Source organism: Globicephala melas, chromosome 1, assembly GCF_963455315.2.
Source record: "Globicephala melas chromosome 1, mGloMel1.2, whole genome shotgun sequence".
NCBI classification, from domain to species: domain Eukaryota; kingdom Metazoa; phylum Chordata; class Mammalia; order Artiodactyla; family Delphinidae; genus Globicephala; species Globicephala melas.
The window spans coordinates 100,367,901-100,383,162 of NC_083314.1; the positions used below are offsets into that span (position 1 = coordinate 100,367,901).

The following is a 15,262-nucleotide window of genomic DNA, read 5'->3' on the forward strand; positions in this document are numbered from 1 at the left end:
CTTAGTAAAGTTTCACTATATATATCCTGCACAGTTCCTCAGTAGGTATAAAAACATAAAGGTTTCTTCATATAAATTCTGCACATTTTCTAAATAGGATTATTTTTAGGTTTCAACAGTTTTAAAAAAAATGTAGCTATCAGGAATGGGATGTTTTCACATTACAATTTCTGACTAATTATTGTTTTTCAGAAAGCTATTGATTTTTGTATATTTATTGTGTATCTTATTACTGAGCTTTCAGGTTAATTCATTATTAATTTTAGAGACACTGAAGTGAGGACCAGAGAGTTTATCAGCTTCCCCAAGTCATAAAGTTGGTCTAGTGTTGGAATTGCTATTGATCCTAATTTTCTATAATTCCAAATATAATGCTCCTTATACTACTCCTTATCACTTCCCAAATATATCTGTAGAAATACGATTAGCCAAACAAGGGAAATTATAGCAGTAAGGTCTCTGTACTGGTCAGAGTGTTCTGTTTAACTCTCAGCACCAAATTTTAAGAGTGACACTGACATTTAAAAGAGTGTCTAGAATGAGCCTGTGATATGAAGAATGATTGAAATCAAGAAAATAAAGCTGTACAGCTTCAATGGCTAGAGTCATGATTGGGAGGCAGTTAAAGGAAACTAGATTCTGCCACATTATGTCAGAACTCTTAACACAGAGAGTTGTTCTCAAATGGAATAGGGTATTTTGGGAGGTATTAATCCACCTGATGTTGAAAGTGCTCAAGGAGAAACTGGATGAGCATCTCTCGAGCATGGTACAATGCGGATGGGAATGTGGATGAAATCTCTAAGTTTTCTCCTGGTCCTATGATTATTTCTGAATTTAGCTTTGAAAAACCCTAATTCATATGTTAGCCATGGGAATTAGATGTAGTTATCACTGCTACTTATGGGGTGAATTAAAAAGCACAAATTTTCTAAACCTCATTTTATTTAGTAAATTTAGTCTTCTTTCCCAGCTTTACAACAAATTCTGACAGATCTCTAAATAGAATGTGGTTTATGTTCTACTCTTTTATTCCTTTGTCTACCCTTTCCTGTTTGTTCTAATGAATCGTGACAAAACAAAACAAAACAAAACAAGGATAAACACAAAACAAACTCCTAAATAATCAAAGGGTGATGGTAAACTTGGCCATGTCTTCAGTAAAAAAAAAAATCTGTTAGCTGGGTGGACAATCATTAGCTCTCTCCCTCCTTTCAGCTTGATGGTATTCACTCATTCACTTATTCATAATGGGTTTTTTGGGCTCCAGCTAGTGTGGAGCTCGGTGTTGGGGGGAGCTGTGAGAGATGCAACAATGTCTTTGCCTTAAGAAATCCTGGCTGGAAGGGAAGAGACTATGTAGTGGAAGTGGAAGCCTACTCCGAGGCTTAGAATATGGGATGCTCCAAAAAATGATTCTGTCCCAATCCTGTTAAAGCAATAACAAATGCTTCTGCAATGGCATCACATTCTTTCCTTTCCCACTTCTACTCCTGTCAGCCTGGGAAAGAGGAGAGGAGACTTCAGGGTGTGAAGGACTGGTTTGGGTTAAAAAAGGGTATTACGTGAAGCAGAACCTCCATAGATTTTTCTCTTTGCTCCACTTCAAACTTTATTAAGAGTGAACAACAGAGGAAGTTCTGAAAAAGGGTGAGGTTTATGGTTTTGAAGTTTACTAGAATTTATTGTGATGTTATGAGCAGAGACTCTGCCATTTTCTACTATTTAACTAACCCCTTAGCTTTCCTTGGTCTTAGGTTTTTCACCTATAAAATGGGGATGGCAACATCTGCTATTGAAAATACTCATACGACTGTTTGGACAAATGAGATAATGAATGTGAAAGTTTTTGTTTTTATTTTTAAAGTCTAAATGCTATGCAAGAATAGGTTATTATTATTTTTTAAATTGAAGTATAATTTACAATGTGTTCGTTTCAAGTGTACAGCAAAGTGATTCAGTTTTTATATATATATATATATATATATATATATATATTCTTTTTCAGATTCTTTTCCATTATAGGTTATTACAAGATACTGAGGATAGTTCCCTCTGCTACACAGTAGGTCCTTGTTGGTTATCTATTTTATATATAGTAATGTGTATATGTTAACCCCAAACTGTTATTATTTTTTCCATCTTTTTTTAAAAAATTGAAGTACAGTTGATTTATAATATTGTGTTAATTTCTGCTGTACAGCAAAGTGATTCAGCTTGTATATATATATATTCTTTTTAATATTCTTTTCCATTATGGTTTATCTCAGGATGTTGAATACAGTTCCCTGTGCTATACAGTAGCACAGGGAACTGTGCTTGTTGTTTATCCATTCTATATGTAATAGTTTGCATCTACTAACCCCAAACTCCTAAAACTATAATTCAAAGAGATACATGCACCCCTATGTTCATAGCAGCACTATTCACAATAGCCAAGACATGGAAACAGCCTAAATGTCCATCATTAGATGAAAGGATAAAGAAGATGTGGTACATATATACCTCGGAGTATTACTCAGCCATAAAAAGGAATGAAATAATGCCATTTGCAGCAGCATGGATGGACCTAGATATTATCATACTAAGTGAAGTAAGTCAGAAAGAGAAAGACAAATACCATAGGATATCACTTATTTGTGGAATCTAAAATGTGACACAAATGAACTTATTTACAAAACAGAAACAGACTCATGGACATAGAGAACAGACTTATGGTTACCAAGGGAGAGGGGGATGGGGGAGGGATGGACTGGGAGTTTGGTGTTATTATTATTTTTAATCGCAGAATTCTTGTGCTTAGGATATGTCTTTATATCTATATTTGTTAGCATAGATTGATTTTGAGTAGCTCTTGTAGCTCCTTTTAACATGTTGTATCACCCCATATCAATCATTGATGCAGTTACACATTGAAAACTTGATGCTTAAGACAGAAGCCAGAGGTTCAGAAAATAACCTGGCTCTATGTCTGAAATGGTTAGTGTGAATCCAGTCACTGGGGTTTTACATAAAAACTGTAAGTTCAGATCTCACTCAAACTGCTCCTATGGTGTTTTAGAAAAATAGACATGTCACAGGGTTCCTGGTGAGGAAACTTCTTGAGCTCCCCAGAATGACACCACTGCCATTTAAATAAATTAAAAATTAAAATATTCTTATTTTATTTCAAGAGAAGCTAGGTAGTTTGAGACTTTAGATTAGGAAGTGGAAGCTCTGTTTTGGTTTTAGCCTGAACTATGCTGTACTTGCTTAGACTCTTGTTAGACTTACTCTCTGGTTTGTTTTAATCACAGTTTTCTATAAAAGAAGCTTTTCCTTTTCACCATCTAGTAATGTTGAGAAAGTTCATGGGGATCCTTGTCAGTAGAGGGCTTTGCAAAGTAGCATTATCACTCTGTAGCACACTGGAAAAACCACCCCTGGTTATCAAAAGGCAGTTTCCTTAATAAGCTATCAAAATTATTATACCTCATCACATGGTCTCCTTTGTGGGTGGGCTATTATGTTTGGCAAAGAAATGTGGCATAGTACTTTTGTTTGAAGAAACCTTTCCCTCTCTGGAAGAAACATGTAATCTCAGTATAGCACTGTGGAAACTTCTGCGGAGGCTTTATTGTTTGAATATAGTGGCACAGGACATCTTTACTTAGGAGATTCCTGTATCTCCACATACCATCTTTATGTGAATGTCTTGGGATGTTCATGACAAATTGGGAACTCTTCCTGTAACTTTGTCTTAACCGCGAGGTACAGTGGAACAATGGTTCATTATGCTTCCTTTTAGTCATTATTACTTTAAGGAGTCCTTAGAGCTCTAAATAACACAGGAATCCAAACACATGTTAAGGTCTAACTTCTGTCAAGATCCAGGCTGGCTTGCACTTGTTTTCGTGCTCTCATTTGTACGGGAAGAATGAACAGGGAAAAAAAATGTACCTGGCCAGCAGCCTGGGCTTCTTGGACATGTGACCTGTGAAGTCATACATGAGGGCACCATGCTCAGAAGGGCCCAGTGTTTAGTCTGAATGCTTTTAAACTTCTGCTGTTACCACCTTGAAATTCTGAACACTTTTTGAGCAGGGATCCCCACATGTTCATCTTGTACGGGGCCTCACAAATTATGTAGCAGGTCCTGCTTTGAGGTCATTAACTGTTTTATTAAGTGTTAGAAGATTCCAGATATTGAAAAAAAAGATAACGAGATGAGGTGGGGTGTCTAGTGAGAGGAAACGTGCTGAGGAAGTAACTATTAATAGAACCTGTGTGTATTTATGTTATTGTTTTAATAGTGGTCTTTTGTATTGGGTAGATTTCTGTTTTATGTAAAGAGCTTTCTACCTCCTACATTCCTATGTTTACAAGTCGAGAAAAAATTCCTTGGGAGTGGAACAAAATAGGGAGTGGATCCGGGGAAATGTGAGAGCTCTTGATAATTCTGCGTCATGAGCAGATTTGGCCTGCAAATCTGTTGCTCAGATTCCAGCATCAGGCCTTTAAGTGGCTCATTACCAAAAGGAGTCAGTCCTAGGCAGGTGCTTGTCCTTGTGATTATTGCTGTTGTCTAACTTTTGACCAAGCTCACCTCCTTCATCTATGATCAAATGTCACCCTCTCCATGAGGCCCATCCTGACCATGCTACTGCAAATTGCAACCCATCCCATACCACTCCTGACACTCCTGATTCCCTTTTCTTCACTTATTTTAATGTGAATGCGTGAGGTTTGGCACAGAGTAAGTGCTCAATAACCATAAATTGAATAAAGGGAATGAGAGAATGAGTGGATAACATGCCTTTCTAACATTAAAGGTTAAGCTTTGAAAAGAGTAAAAATATCAGCTTTATTCTTACCCCCTTTCTCCTCAGCTGGTTTGTTCTCTGTACATTGCTTCTAGTTCTCAGAATTCTTCTGAGCTCAACCCCCTCACCCCAAACAGTCCTATTTTTGTGAATCTATGATCTCTAGCCAGTTTAAGATCTAGGAGTTTTCCAGTCTGAGTCTCCCCATGGTATTTAGTAACAGTATTTTCTAATGTCACCATCGGAGTGGAGACAAGAAAACGTGTTCCTTGTTGGAGGAGGATGTGAGCAGTATAGGATATTAGTGGTCATAAGGGGATCTTGCTCTTTCTGAGGGAAATTTACCTGCACCTTTTCATCATTCTTTGGTATGGACCATGTTTACTTCCAGAGAGGAACCCTGTAGGGATAACTCTTTCAGTCCTTCATCTCACTCTTCCTGAGAACGCTGGAGACATTGGTATTATCAGTTCCAGTGATATTCAAAGCACATTTCCAATCACCTACTTCAGTAGCTCTCCTTTTGTATCAAAATCCGCTATTTGTTAAAACACTATGTACTAACTTAAGCCTCAAGAGACCTTTTAATCAATGTAATATTTAATTAGTTTGAAGTACCCTGTTTTCCACTTAGAGTTGAAAACTAAACTCTTTGGCTAAGATATACTTTGACCATTAATTTAGTAAGTGAAGAGTTGGTACAGGTGTACCTCATTTTATTGTGCTTCACTTTTATTTCACTCCATAGATACTGCTTTTTTCTCTTTTTTTACAGTTTGAAGGTTTGTGACAACGGGCGTGGAGCAAGTCTATTGGCGCCGTTTTTTCAACAGCATTTGATCACTTTTACATTTTGCTGATTGTTGCAATACTTCAAACTTTTTCTTTATTATTATATTTGTTATGGTGATCTGTGATCAGGGATCTTTTTGTTTGGCTTTTTTCATTGTGAGCAGTCTTTTTTTTAAATTGAAGTATAGTTGACTTACAATATTATATTAGTTTCAGGTGTACAACCTAGCAATTCAATATTTTTATAGATTGCACTCCATACAAATTTATTATAAAATACTGACTGTATTCCCCGTGCTGTACATTACCTCCTTGTAACTTATTTATTTTATACCTAATAGTTTGTACCTTTAATCTCCTTTGCCTATTTTGCCCCTCACCTCTCCCCCTACTCTGGTAACCACTAGTTTTTCCTCTGTGTCTGCTTCTGTTTTGTGATAATTATTTGTTTGTTTTATTTTTTAGATTTCACATATAAGTGAAAACATACAGTATTTCTTTGTCTGTGATCAGTGATCTTTGATGTTACTATGGCAAAAAGATTACAACTCGCTGAAGACTCATGATGGTTAGCATTTTTTAGCAATAAAGTCTTTTTTAATTAAGGTGTATACATTATTTTTTAGACATAATACTACTGTATTATGTTATGCAATAGTATTATGCAGTCCAAACATAAGTTTTATCTCTACTGGGAAACTAAAAAATTTGTGTGACTCGCTTTTTTATGATATTTGCTTTATTGCAGTGGTCTAGAACCAAACCTGCAGTATCTCCAAGGTATGCCTGTACATGGATAAAGTAATGAAGGAGAAACATGAGAGTAAGTGTACAAAATATAACCCATATTTGGTATACCCAAATGAGGTGCCTTCTTTTAAACAATCATTTCTGTGTACTTTCATAATTTTGTCTTTATTCTCTTTAAGTTTTTTTTTTTTTTTTTTGGCCTCGCCCTGTGGCTTACGGGATCTTAGTTGCCCAACCCAATCCATCCCCTCGGCAGTGAAAACACAGAGTCCTCACCCCTGGACCGCCAGGGAATTCCCCCTCTTAAAGTCTTTGAGAAGGACTTCTGACTAATCTAAAATTCAACTTACTGATATGAGAAATGAATGTCACCATCACAGTAATTTTGTTTTCAGTTTGAGAGCCTGGTGTCACATTCCATCTACTTACTACGCTTAATCTGATTTTTTAAAAAGAGGAACAATAAAACTGGCACTTGAGTCTGTCAAGTTATAGGCATATACATTTGTTTTTTAAATTCCTTGCAGTGGAAATAATGACTTTTTGGACGCTCAAAATCATGTGGAATAAATATAACAGTGAAGATTATTTCATTACACAGCCAGGAATTGGAGGGATAACTTTTAGTATAATAATCAAATAGATCTTTCTTAGACTGTCAAAAGTTTTTTATTTTTTCTAACAAAGTGCCTATGAGTTGCTGTGTTGGGTTACATTGGGCAATTGTCTTATGATTTTGATTTTGTCTTATGATTTTATAAAGTATATAAAAATTATTTCAGTGTAGGGAAATAAGAGGAAAACAGTTAAAATTAGGATATTGTCTCTGAGTTTTAGTCTAGGTCAGAGATTTTGAAGATTTTAAGTACTTCCAAAAGTGAAACAATCCCTGCAAACTCTCTGGACACTGTGTGTTTTCATTTCCCCAGGGGGAAGGGCAATAGCTGAGGTGGCTTCCTGCGTAAGGCAAGGGTGGAGAAAGCTGGCATTTCCCAGGGTGTCCAGGGGAGATGAGTGGATGTGTTGTTTCCATGGACACACCACTGCTCCATTTTTTCCTTTTAGGTGGTGACCATTGTGACTGGACTTAGTCTGGTGAGGTGTACACTATTGGAGATTTGCTCCCACAAACTCTTCTCAATTTTTTCTCTACAATCTTTATACAAGTATCTTACTTCCAAAATAGAATTACTTTGTGATTTTACTTTGGAGATTTGCTTAATTCTTTCTAATGGGATATGGTTAAGCTAATGAAATATTCCGAAAAGTAGTTGTTATTTTATTTTATTTTTTAAATGATCATAAAAACACACACCAGTATATTCAAAAACCTATTTATTGTCTTGTCTGCTTGTAAGGCATTTAAGGCATTATGACTTTTGTTCTAGTTCTATTTGCATTTGGAACCCTCTGTGAAAATTCCTAGTTTTCCTGAATAACTGTATGCAGTCATACCTTTAGAACACATGCGCTTTAGTACGAGTTGTAAGGTGCACTGGGTGTAAAAAGGGTGGAAGCAAGGGTGGGCTGTGATTCAAAAAGGAAAATGTGGAACAAGGGGCTACTTGTGGATTTCATTGGATACATGATTTAATTTAGTTAATTAGGAGATAGAAGCATCAGGAAAAGCGGAGCTTGTGCCCACACAAGTCACACAGTCTAATACAGTAACCTTTAGACAACAGCTGTAACCTAAAAGGCCCACGCCAAAAACAACAGAGCAGAGTCCAGTTCCTGTCCCTTAAAGCGGGACAGCTGAAATGGTGGCTGAGTTTAACAACAGAAAAGAACAAAGCAAAACCAACAATAATCCAAACCAAGGTTTTCTGAAAGGAAAATGTACTAATTAGAAGTTGGACATTTCGAGAACACTGTCTTATGGAAAAGTGCCAATTTTATCTGTGGATTTTTGGTTCCTAACCATTGGCTGAGAAAATATTTCAAGTTATTGCATCTTTCTGGGTGGAACTGAAACATTGTATCCTTCTAATAAAAATTCTAAATTGGGCTTAGCATAGTAATAATTTATGCTGTGGGACTTTGAAGAGCAAAGAGTAATATCTTTCTACCCACCCTGATTTTGCATCAGTTTTCTTTCCACAAGGCAACGAAGAGTTATTTTTATAGATAGTAATGTCCAATATACATTGAAATTAATAAATCCGCATCTGTGATATTATGCATCAGTTTTTAAAAAGTACTCCTGACGGTTAATTTCAGTGGCAGAAAATGCTGAAAAAATTGGGATGTTGATTTCCAAAGTGGTTTTCCTTTAAAAAAATTATAAGTTGTAGCTAATGATAAGTGATTGTGCCAGAGATTTCCAGGTTACTGCCAAATAGAGGATTTTGGAAAATTAAAAAAAAAAAAAAAAGCTGGATCATTTAAGGAAAGTAATTCATTTCACACTTTGACTCTTTCCCAGAACAAACATAAAAAATGCACTATTCTCCTTCCCGGTATTAACGAAATATTTTCCAAATCCATTGCATTGCATGCATTGCATTCCTTTATCAGGATCTTATTCAGTTTGTGACTCTGCTGGAAACTGATATCTTAGAATTAATCTGATACATGCTTTTACCTACTTTTCTCTTGTTTAATGCTTAGCTTAAGTACAACGACATTCATTTTAATTTTGTTAGGCTTTCTGGACACACTTCCACAACTACAAATAAAAAGTTTCAAGTCATTTGTTTTATTTCTTTTTCTCTCCTCCTTTTAAAAGATTTTAACTTTTTGGTGAATTAATTGTTTAAAAAAGTTTCCAAGTTAGGGATCTGTTTTTTGATCTACTGTTTGTCGAATATAAATTTAAGGAAAATCTGCATTTTTTTTAAGGTACATAGAAGGTTAACCAAACTGCCTTAAAAGCTTCTGACTGCTATTTAAAACATAGGCACAGTTTTTGTGGAAATCAAGAACATTTGCCCTGTACTCAGGTTCGGAAAACCAAGAGTTACAGAGGGTCACCAGGGTTAAGAGAGTGGCAGAGACCCGTCGTCCATGAAAGGTGACAGTTCTGTTTTTCCACTTACGGGGCTCAGTGGCCGGGGCAGCTAGCAACGCTTCTGTTGTTTGTATGAGCAACCTTCTCCATGAGTTATAACTGTATGCAAGACTTACTGTGATGGCCTGGAGTCTCTCCTTCACCAGCTCAGCTTCTTCCATTCTAGAAGTCAAGGACAGGCAGCCAGTGAGGGAAGTCCAAAACTACCATAAAGCAGGAGCCTCCTTGGGGAGAGGAATGGAGGTGTCAGAGAAGCAGGGAGAAATCCGCTTTGGCAGCGGTGGAGAAAAGCAGAAATCCCCGACTCGGCAGGAGCGTCTCTGAGCAGATGTACAGATCAGGCCAGACACATGTAATGAGGGTGTGCTGGGGAAGCAGACGCTGAGGCTGCTAGCACGGGCTGACTGACAAGTTTGAACGGCAGCCGTACAAGCCCTTTTCCTTCAGGAGCTGCCAGCTCTTTGTTGTAATGTGCACAGTTAGCAAGGCACATTTTCTTATTAACTGTTCCTTACCCAATTCATTCTTTCCTAGGAGTAGCGCTAGAAGCCCATGCACTGAGTGCTTAATCAGCCTCTGCTCTAGCCACACACAAGCAAATCTCTGCATGTGTGGGTCTGTGTGTATTTGTACAAAGTTGTTTACCTGTACTGTCCTCCAGAGTTGCAAAGACAAAGCCTTACCTTGACTGGATCAAGTCACTTGCTTGCCTTTCTTCCTTTAATTGCATTTAGATAAGAATACAAAATTCTAGAGTAACTTTAGAATTTAATATAGTGGTAAACTTACGTCAGGCTGCCCTTGCCTTTCCCTTCCCCTCCTACTTCAGCAGTTTGTTTCAAATTTTGGAATCTTTAGGTCATGGAGAAATTAAAGGCATTAACGTGACTCTGTTAAGAACTTGGTCCACCGGCTGTGTTCAGTGTGGTTTAAATGTCAAGTACCACCCTCCCTTATTTCTTGTCTTGGATTTCTATGGAATGCAGTTCTTTCTTGGATCCTATTCAGCAATGACACTCAGAAAGTTGCCCATCTTGACCTCACCAGTTATGCAAGAGAAAGGAATGAGACTTTGAAAGTGTGATGAGACATTCTGTAACTCATGTAGTCTGACACCATGTGAGTATTCCCTGGCCCTTTAGAAAGAGGAAGTCAAGCCCAGCGAAACTCTTAGGTCAAAGCAGAGGCTGGGAAGCTTTATGACTGACTTTGTGTTCTTTCCCCTACCATTTCTTTAATTAAATTTTGATGTAATAAATCCTAATTACCATCTACCTCATTGTTACATGTTTAGATGCTATCAAGCACCTTCATATCAACATTCAGCTGAAGAGGTTAAAAGGACACCCCAAACATTGAACAGATGTTCTTATTTCCTTTGCATTATTGATATCAGTAATAATAATGGCTAACATTTGTTCAGTACTCTCTATAGGCAAATGTTTTACGTTGGATATTTCTTACAAGGTACTGGCGATATTAGCCCTATTTTAAAAATGAGGGAACTGAGGCTCAGAGAGGTCATTTGTCACACAGGTAATAAGTAGCAATGCCAGGATTGGAACCTGGACTTTCTAATAGCCATTCATCAGTTCTGCCCAAGAAACAGGGCAATGTGAAACACAGGCTGAAGGTTACATCAGTCGTTATGAGAAAGAGTTGGGCCCCCAGCCTCCTCCTCCATCTAGCTCCCAGAACACTTAGAGCTGGTTATAAACCCCTTAGTTAGAACTCTGTGGGGATCTCCTCTGGGTGACCTTTGTGGCCCTAGTGAGAAAAGATTTCCCCATATTGTCATTTAAAGTCACCCTACCATAGAACCCTAAGGTGAAACTCACCAGTTTCCACAGTCTGAAGTCATACATGAGTGTAGTTTGTCTTTACTCATACATCCTCAAGGGACATTTAGGGAGATTAGAGAATGGGAGAATTGACCAGGTGTGGGCCAAGCTTGAATGCTATTGGATGGATATTTAAGCTTAAAAGATCAAACCTTTAAAAATTTTGATTTTGTGTATCTGCAGATCCTGGTTGAAATTAAAGACAAGAGAGCGGTAGTGATAAATATCTCAGTCAGAATTGCATATTTGCTGCTCAGAACAGATGGCAGCCATCCAATTATTAGTCTGGATCTTTTCCTAAAACCAATTTACCTCTTAAATCTCATTTCTGTAATGGGAAAACCCAAGTGTTTTCTAGTGTAAGGGGAGGACTAGATTAAATAAGAGAATCAGGGAATTTAGGAGGGAGCAAAACTGTAATAACTGATTGGGATCATCATGTGTTTATTCATTTATTTAGCTGATAATACTAATAATTGCTAATTTTCAGCATTTGTTATCCATTTATTCTGCACATATTTGTTGAGCCCCTATGATGTGTCAGGTACTGTGCTAGATGTTTGAGATACATGGATAAACAAAATTCCTGCTCTGCTGGAACTTATAGTCTAGAAGGCAGTAAAAGATAAATATAATAAACAAGCAAAATATAGGAGGTGAGAAGATGACTATGTTGGTCTGAGTCCTTTTGAAAAACAAATGCCAAGATGGATTAAATGTGTTTGATTTTATTAGGAGAATGACAGTATGAGAAAAAATGGGGAGGTAGGCAGCAAAGGCTGGAGCTGGGAAGGTCTGGGAGAGTGGTCAGACCATGGTGCATATTTGACCAGACTGAAGGCAAGAGGGAGGGAAAGTTGGGTGAAAACAGTCCAACCTGCAGTGCAGTGTAAGGAGGATCGGCAAGGCCATCAGAGAGTGCTGGAGCCAAAGTCAGCTACCAGAGAGGTCCTGTGTCTCCAAGGAATGAGCCTATTTTAGCATTCCTGCCAGACTCAATCAATGGCTGGGAGTAACCCCTGAGTGGCACGGTCTTGATGCAAATACAGGGATGGATTTCAGAGTACAACAGCTGGGACCCCTGGTCGATTTTATTCTCATAGTTGGATGTCTGAGCGGCACATTCTCATGACAGCCACAGTGATAAATGCTGTGGAAAGAAAATAGAGCAAGGGAGGAGAATAAAGATCTCTAATGGGTGGCAAGTTGCAGTTTAGAATTGGGCTCTTAAGGTAGCCTCCATGAGAGAGGAGCATTTGAACAAGGCCTTGAAGGAGGGGTGGGACTTAGCCATGAGGATATCAGTGGGAAGAGCCGATCAGGAAAAGCCTGTGCAAAGGGCCTTGGGTGGACTTTTATGTAGCATGTTTTAGGAGCAAGGCCAGTATGGTTAGACAGCTGGGACTGAAGGAAAGCATAATAGGAGATGTGATTGGAATTGTAACTAGTCTCGGTCCATGAACGGGTCTTGTTAGGCCATTGTAAGGACTTTGGCTTTTGCTCTGTGTGCGGTAAGAAGCCAATGAGGTGCTCTGAGCAGAGAAGTAACATGACCTAGCATGTTTTGCAAGGATGGAAGTAGGGAGACTAGGCAGGATGCTACAGCAGTAATTCAGCTGAGAAATGATGGTAGCTTGAGCCAAAGTGGTACAATGAGGGTAGTGGGAACTGGTTAAACTGTGGATATATTTTAAAGTAGAACCCACAGTATTTCCTGAGATTGGATACAGAGTTTGAGAGAAAGAGAGGATTCATGATAACTCTAAGACCCTTGGACTGAGCAAATGGAAGTTGTCATCAATTGAGATGCAGAAGTTGTGAAATAATTTTTTTTTGAGGAAGAGGGTGGATACCAAGTGCTCAGTTTTGGACAAGTGGATTAGTTATCATGTGGAAATGTTGACTAGACAATTGGATATATGAGTTTGGAGTTCAGGAAAGACGGCTCATCTGGATTTATAAAATTTATGTTATCTCTGGTAGTAAGTAGGATCACAAAATATCTAGAATTATAGTCCACAAGGCAGCATAATCTAGTGAACTAGTATTTATTCAATGTTAAATATATATTTATGACCAAATTCAGTCACTGTAAAATACACAGTAGAGCTCTATCTGCTCTCAATTATCTTATTAAAGTAATTTTACTAAATATTTTGCTGTTTGCCAACCAATGTAAATGAGGATGGCAAGAGTTAAAAGTTACAGTCCATTACCTTACCTTATATTAGGAGTTAAGAGACATAAGAGCTTCTGAGACAGTGTGTTTTCTTAAAATGAATTTGCTTTCTGGTTGGAGAAGTAAGATATAGGCTTGAAACAATTAGAGGACAAAAGAATAGTAAACAAACTGTCACTGTATTCTGACAAAACGTAGTGCTAACTATTGCACTAATTGAGACCAGGATAGTATAGCATGGTTAGTAATAGTGGTGTATGGCACAAAAAGTAAGTGCAAAATAAGTTGAAGAAGATAGAAATTAATGTGAGTTGCAGGAAAGCTACTACAGGGAGAAAGCAGAACTTAAAAGCAGAGAAGTCATCTCTAAGTGTCAGAGGGAGGGAAATACAATGTATTCAAAGACCAGAAAGGAAATTGTCCTTACCTGGGGCAGAGAGGAGAATTAGATAGAAACACTGATAGAAATATATATCCATACATAGAATTTGATGTTCAGGGAAAGTGAATTAGGGGAGTGGGAGAAGAAAGATCAAATTCATATTTCAGAAGAATAAAACTGTCAACTCTTTTCAGAACATATAGGAAGAGGGAAAGATTAGGTAGGAAGGTCTTTTAGGAAGGTAGGAAGTATGAAATATGAGTGCTTGTGGATAGAGCCTAAAAAATTGCCAATGTTCTGTAAAAGGAAGGGTGCCCAGGCTTTTTTCTAAGCTCCAGAGGCCAAGGAGTAAATGAATAAGTAGGACAAAGTAAGTGGAGTAGTATTTAAGGTGCTAATACAAAATTTAAAAACCCAAGGATGATGGTGATGGGAATGATTTATAAGGGAGAAATCCAAAAGAAATTTCAGTAAGAGGGTTAAATTAGAAGCATGAGAATTTGATAGGTTCCAAATTATGGACAAAATAGAGTCTTAGATTAGAGATTTGGGATTGCAAACCACAGAGAAATAAAATCCAAATAAAATAATGGCAGGAAGAACATTGAAGGAAACCAAGAGTAGGAAGTAAATAATGTGAAAAGATTTTCTAGAGCCTTTCTGAAGCCAGATCCCATTAAAAAAGTGGGTGCTCACTCTCTGACCCTTCTCTCTCTTGTTCTCTCTTTCTTCCCTTCTTTCTTTATGACTTCTCAGACTTCTGGAGGCCAGAAATGGTGTCTGCCTAAAGAGAGAGTTTCCTTCTCATAGTCAGTAGATGTTTAAACAATGGGTGAAGTATGGATAGATGAATGAACAAATGATCAGATCGCAGGGTACTTGGGCTCCCATGTAGTAGTGACACATCTTTACAATTTCATATCTAGTTCCATAATTGTATCCCTATGATCACCAAACTGTTCTTTGAAACCTCTATAATCCCTGAAAGAATCATTAAAAACATCCTGATTCTCAGATTTGTTATGTGATAACCAGTCTGTCTCTATTCTTGTTGCCCTTGACTCTTACTTTCACATCCTTTCCTTCTCTAGTATGGGGTGGTATTTAATTGCTATAAGCAAGTAATAGACAGGTATGTAAATTGGGTGATCACATAAATTCCAGGAGATTACTGATACTGGTTTATATTATATTTATATTCCTGATACTGGTTTATATACTGGTTTATATAGCTGGGTTGACAATATGCCTATTTCTTTGTTAGGTAATTTGAGCTTTATGGTTTTGAGGCTAAATGGGGTAAATGCAATAGGCTTCAAGACCATCTATGGTCCATGTGCTCATCTTACTTGAACTGTTCACGGCACTGGGCAGAGTTGATTCCTCTTTCCTTCTTTCTTCACTTGGCTGCCATGATATGAACTCTTGATTTTATTCCCACCTCACTAGTTTCTCTTTCTTAGCCTTCTTTGCTGGTTCCTTCTCTTTTCCCCAACCTGAACACCA

The 15,262-nt window shown here is 37.7% G+C and overlaps 1 protein-coding gene across 1 annotated transcript in view; it reads right to left on the reverse strand.

The window, feature by feature from the left end:
- Positions 1–10,166, reverse strand: part of PALMD (palmdelphin) — a 55,446-nt gene extending 45,280 nt beyond the window's left edge. The window contains exons 1-2 of the mRNA XM_030868775.3: positions 10,144–10,166; positions 9,471–9,578 (exon numbers count right to left, since the gene is read on the reverse strand). Coding sequence (XP_030724635.1) covers positions 9,471–9,515 — 45 coding nt within the window. The 5' untranslated portion in view covers positions 9,516–9,578; positions 10,144–10,166. The remainder of the gene's footprint in view (positions 1–9,470; positions 9,579–10,143) is intronic.
- Between the last annotated feature and the right edge of the window lie 5,096 nt (positions 10,167–15,262).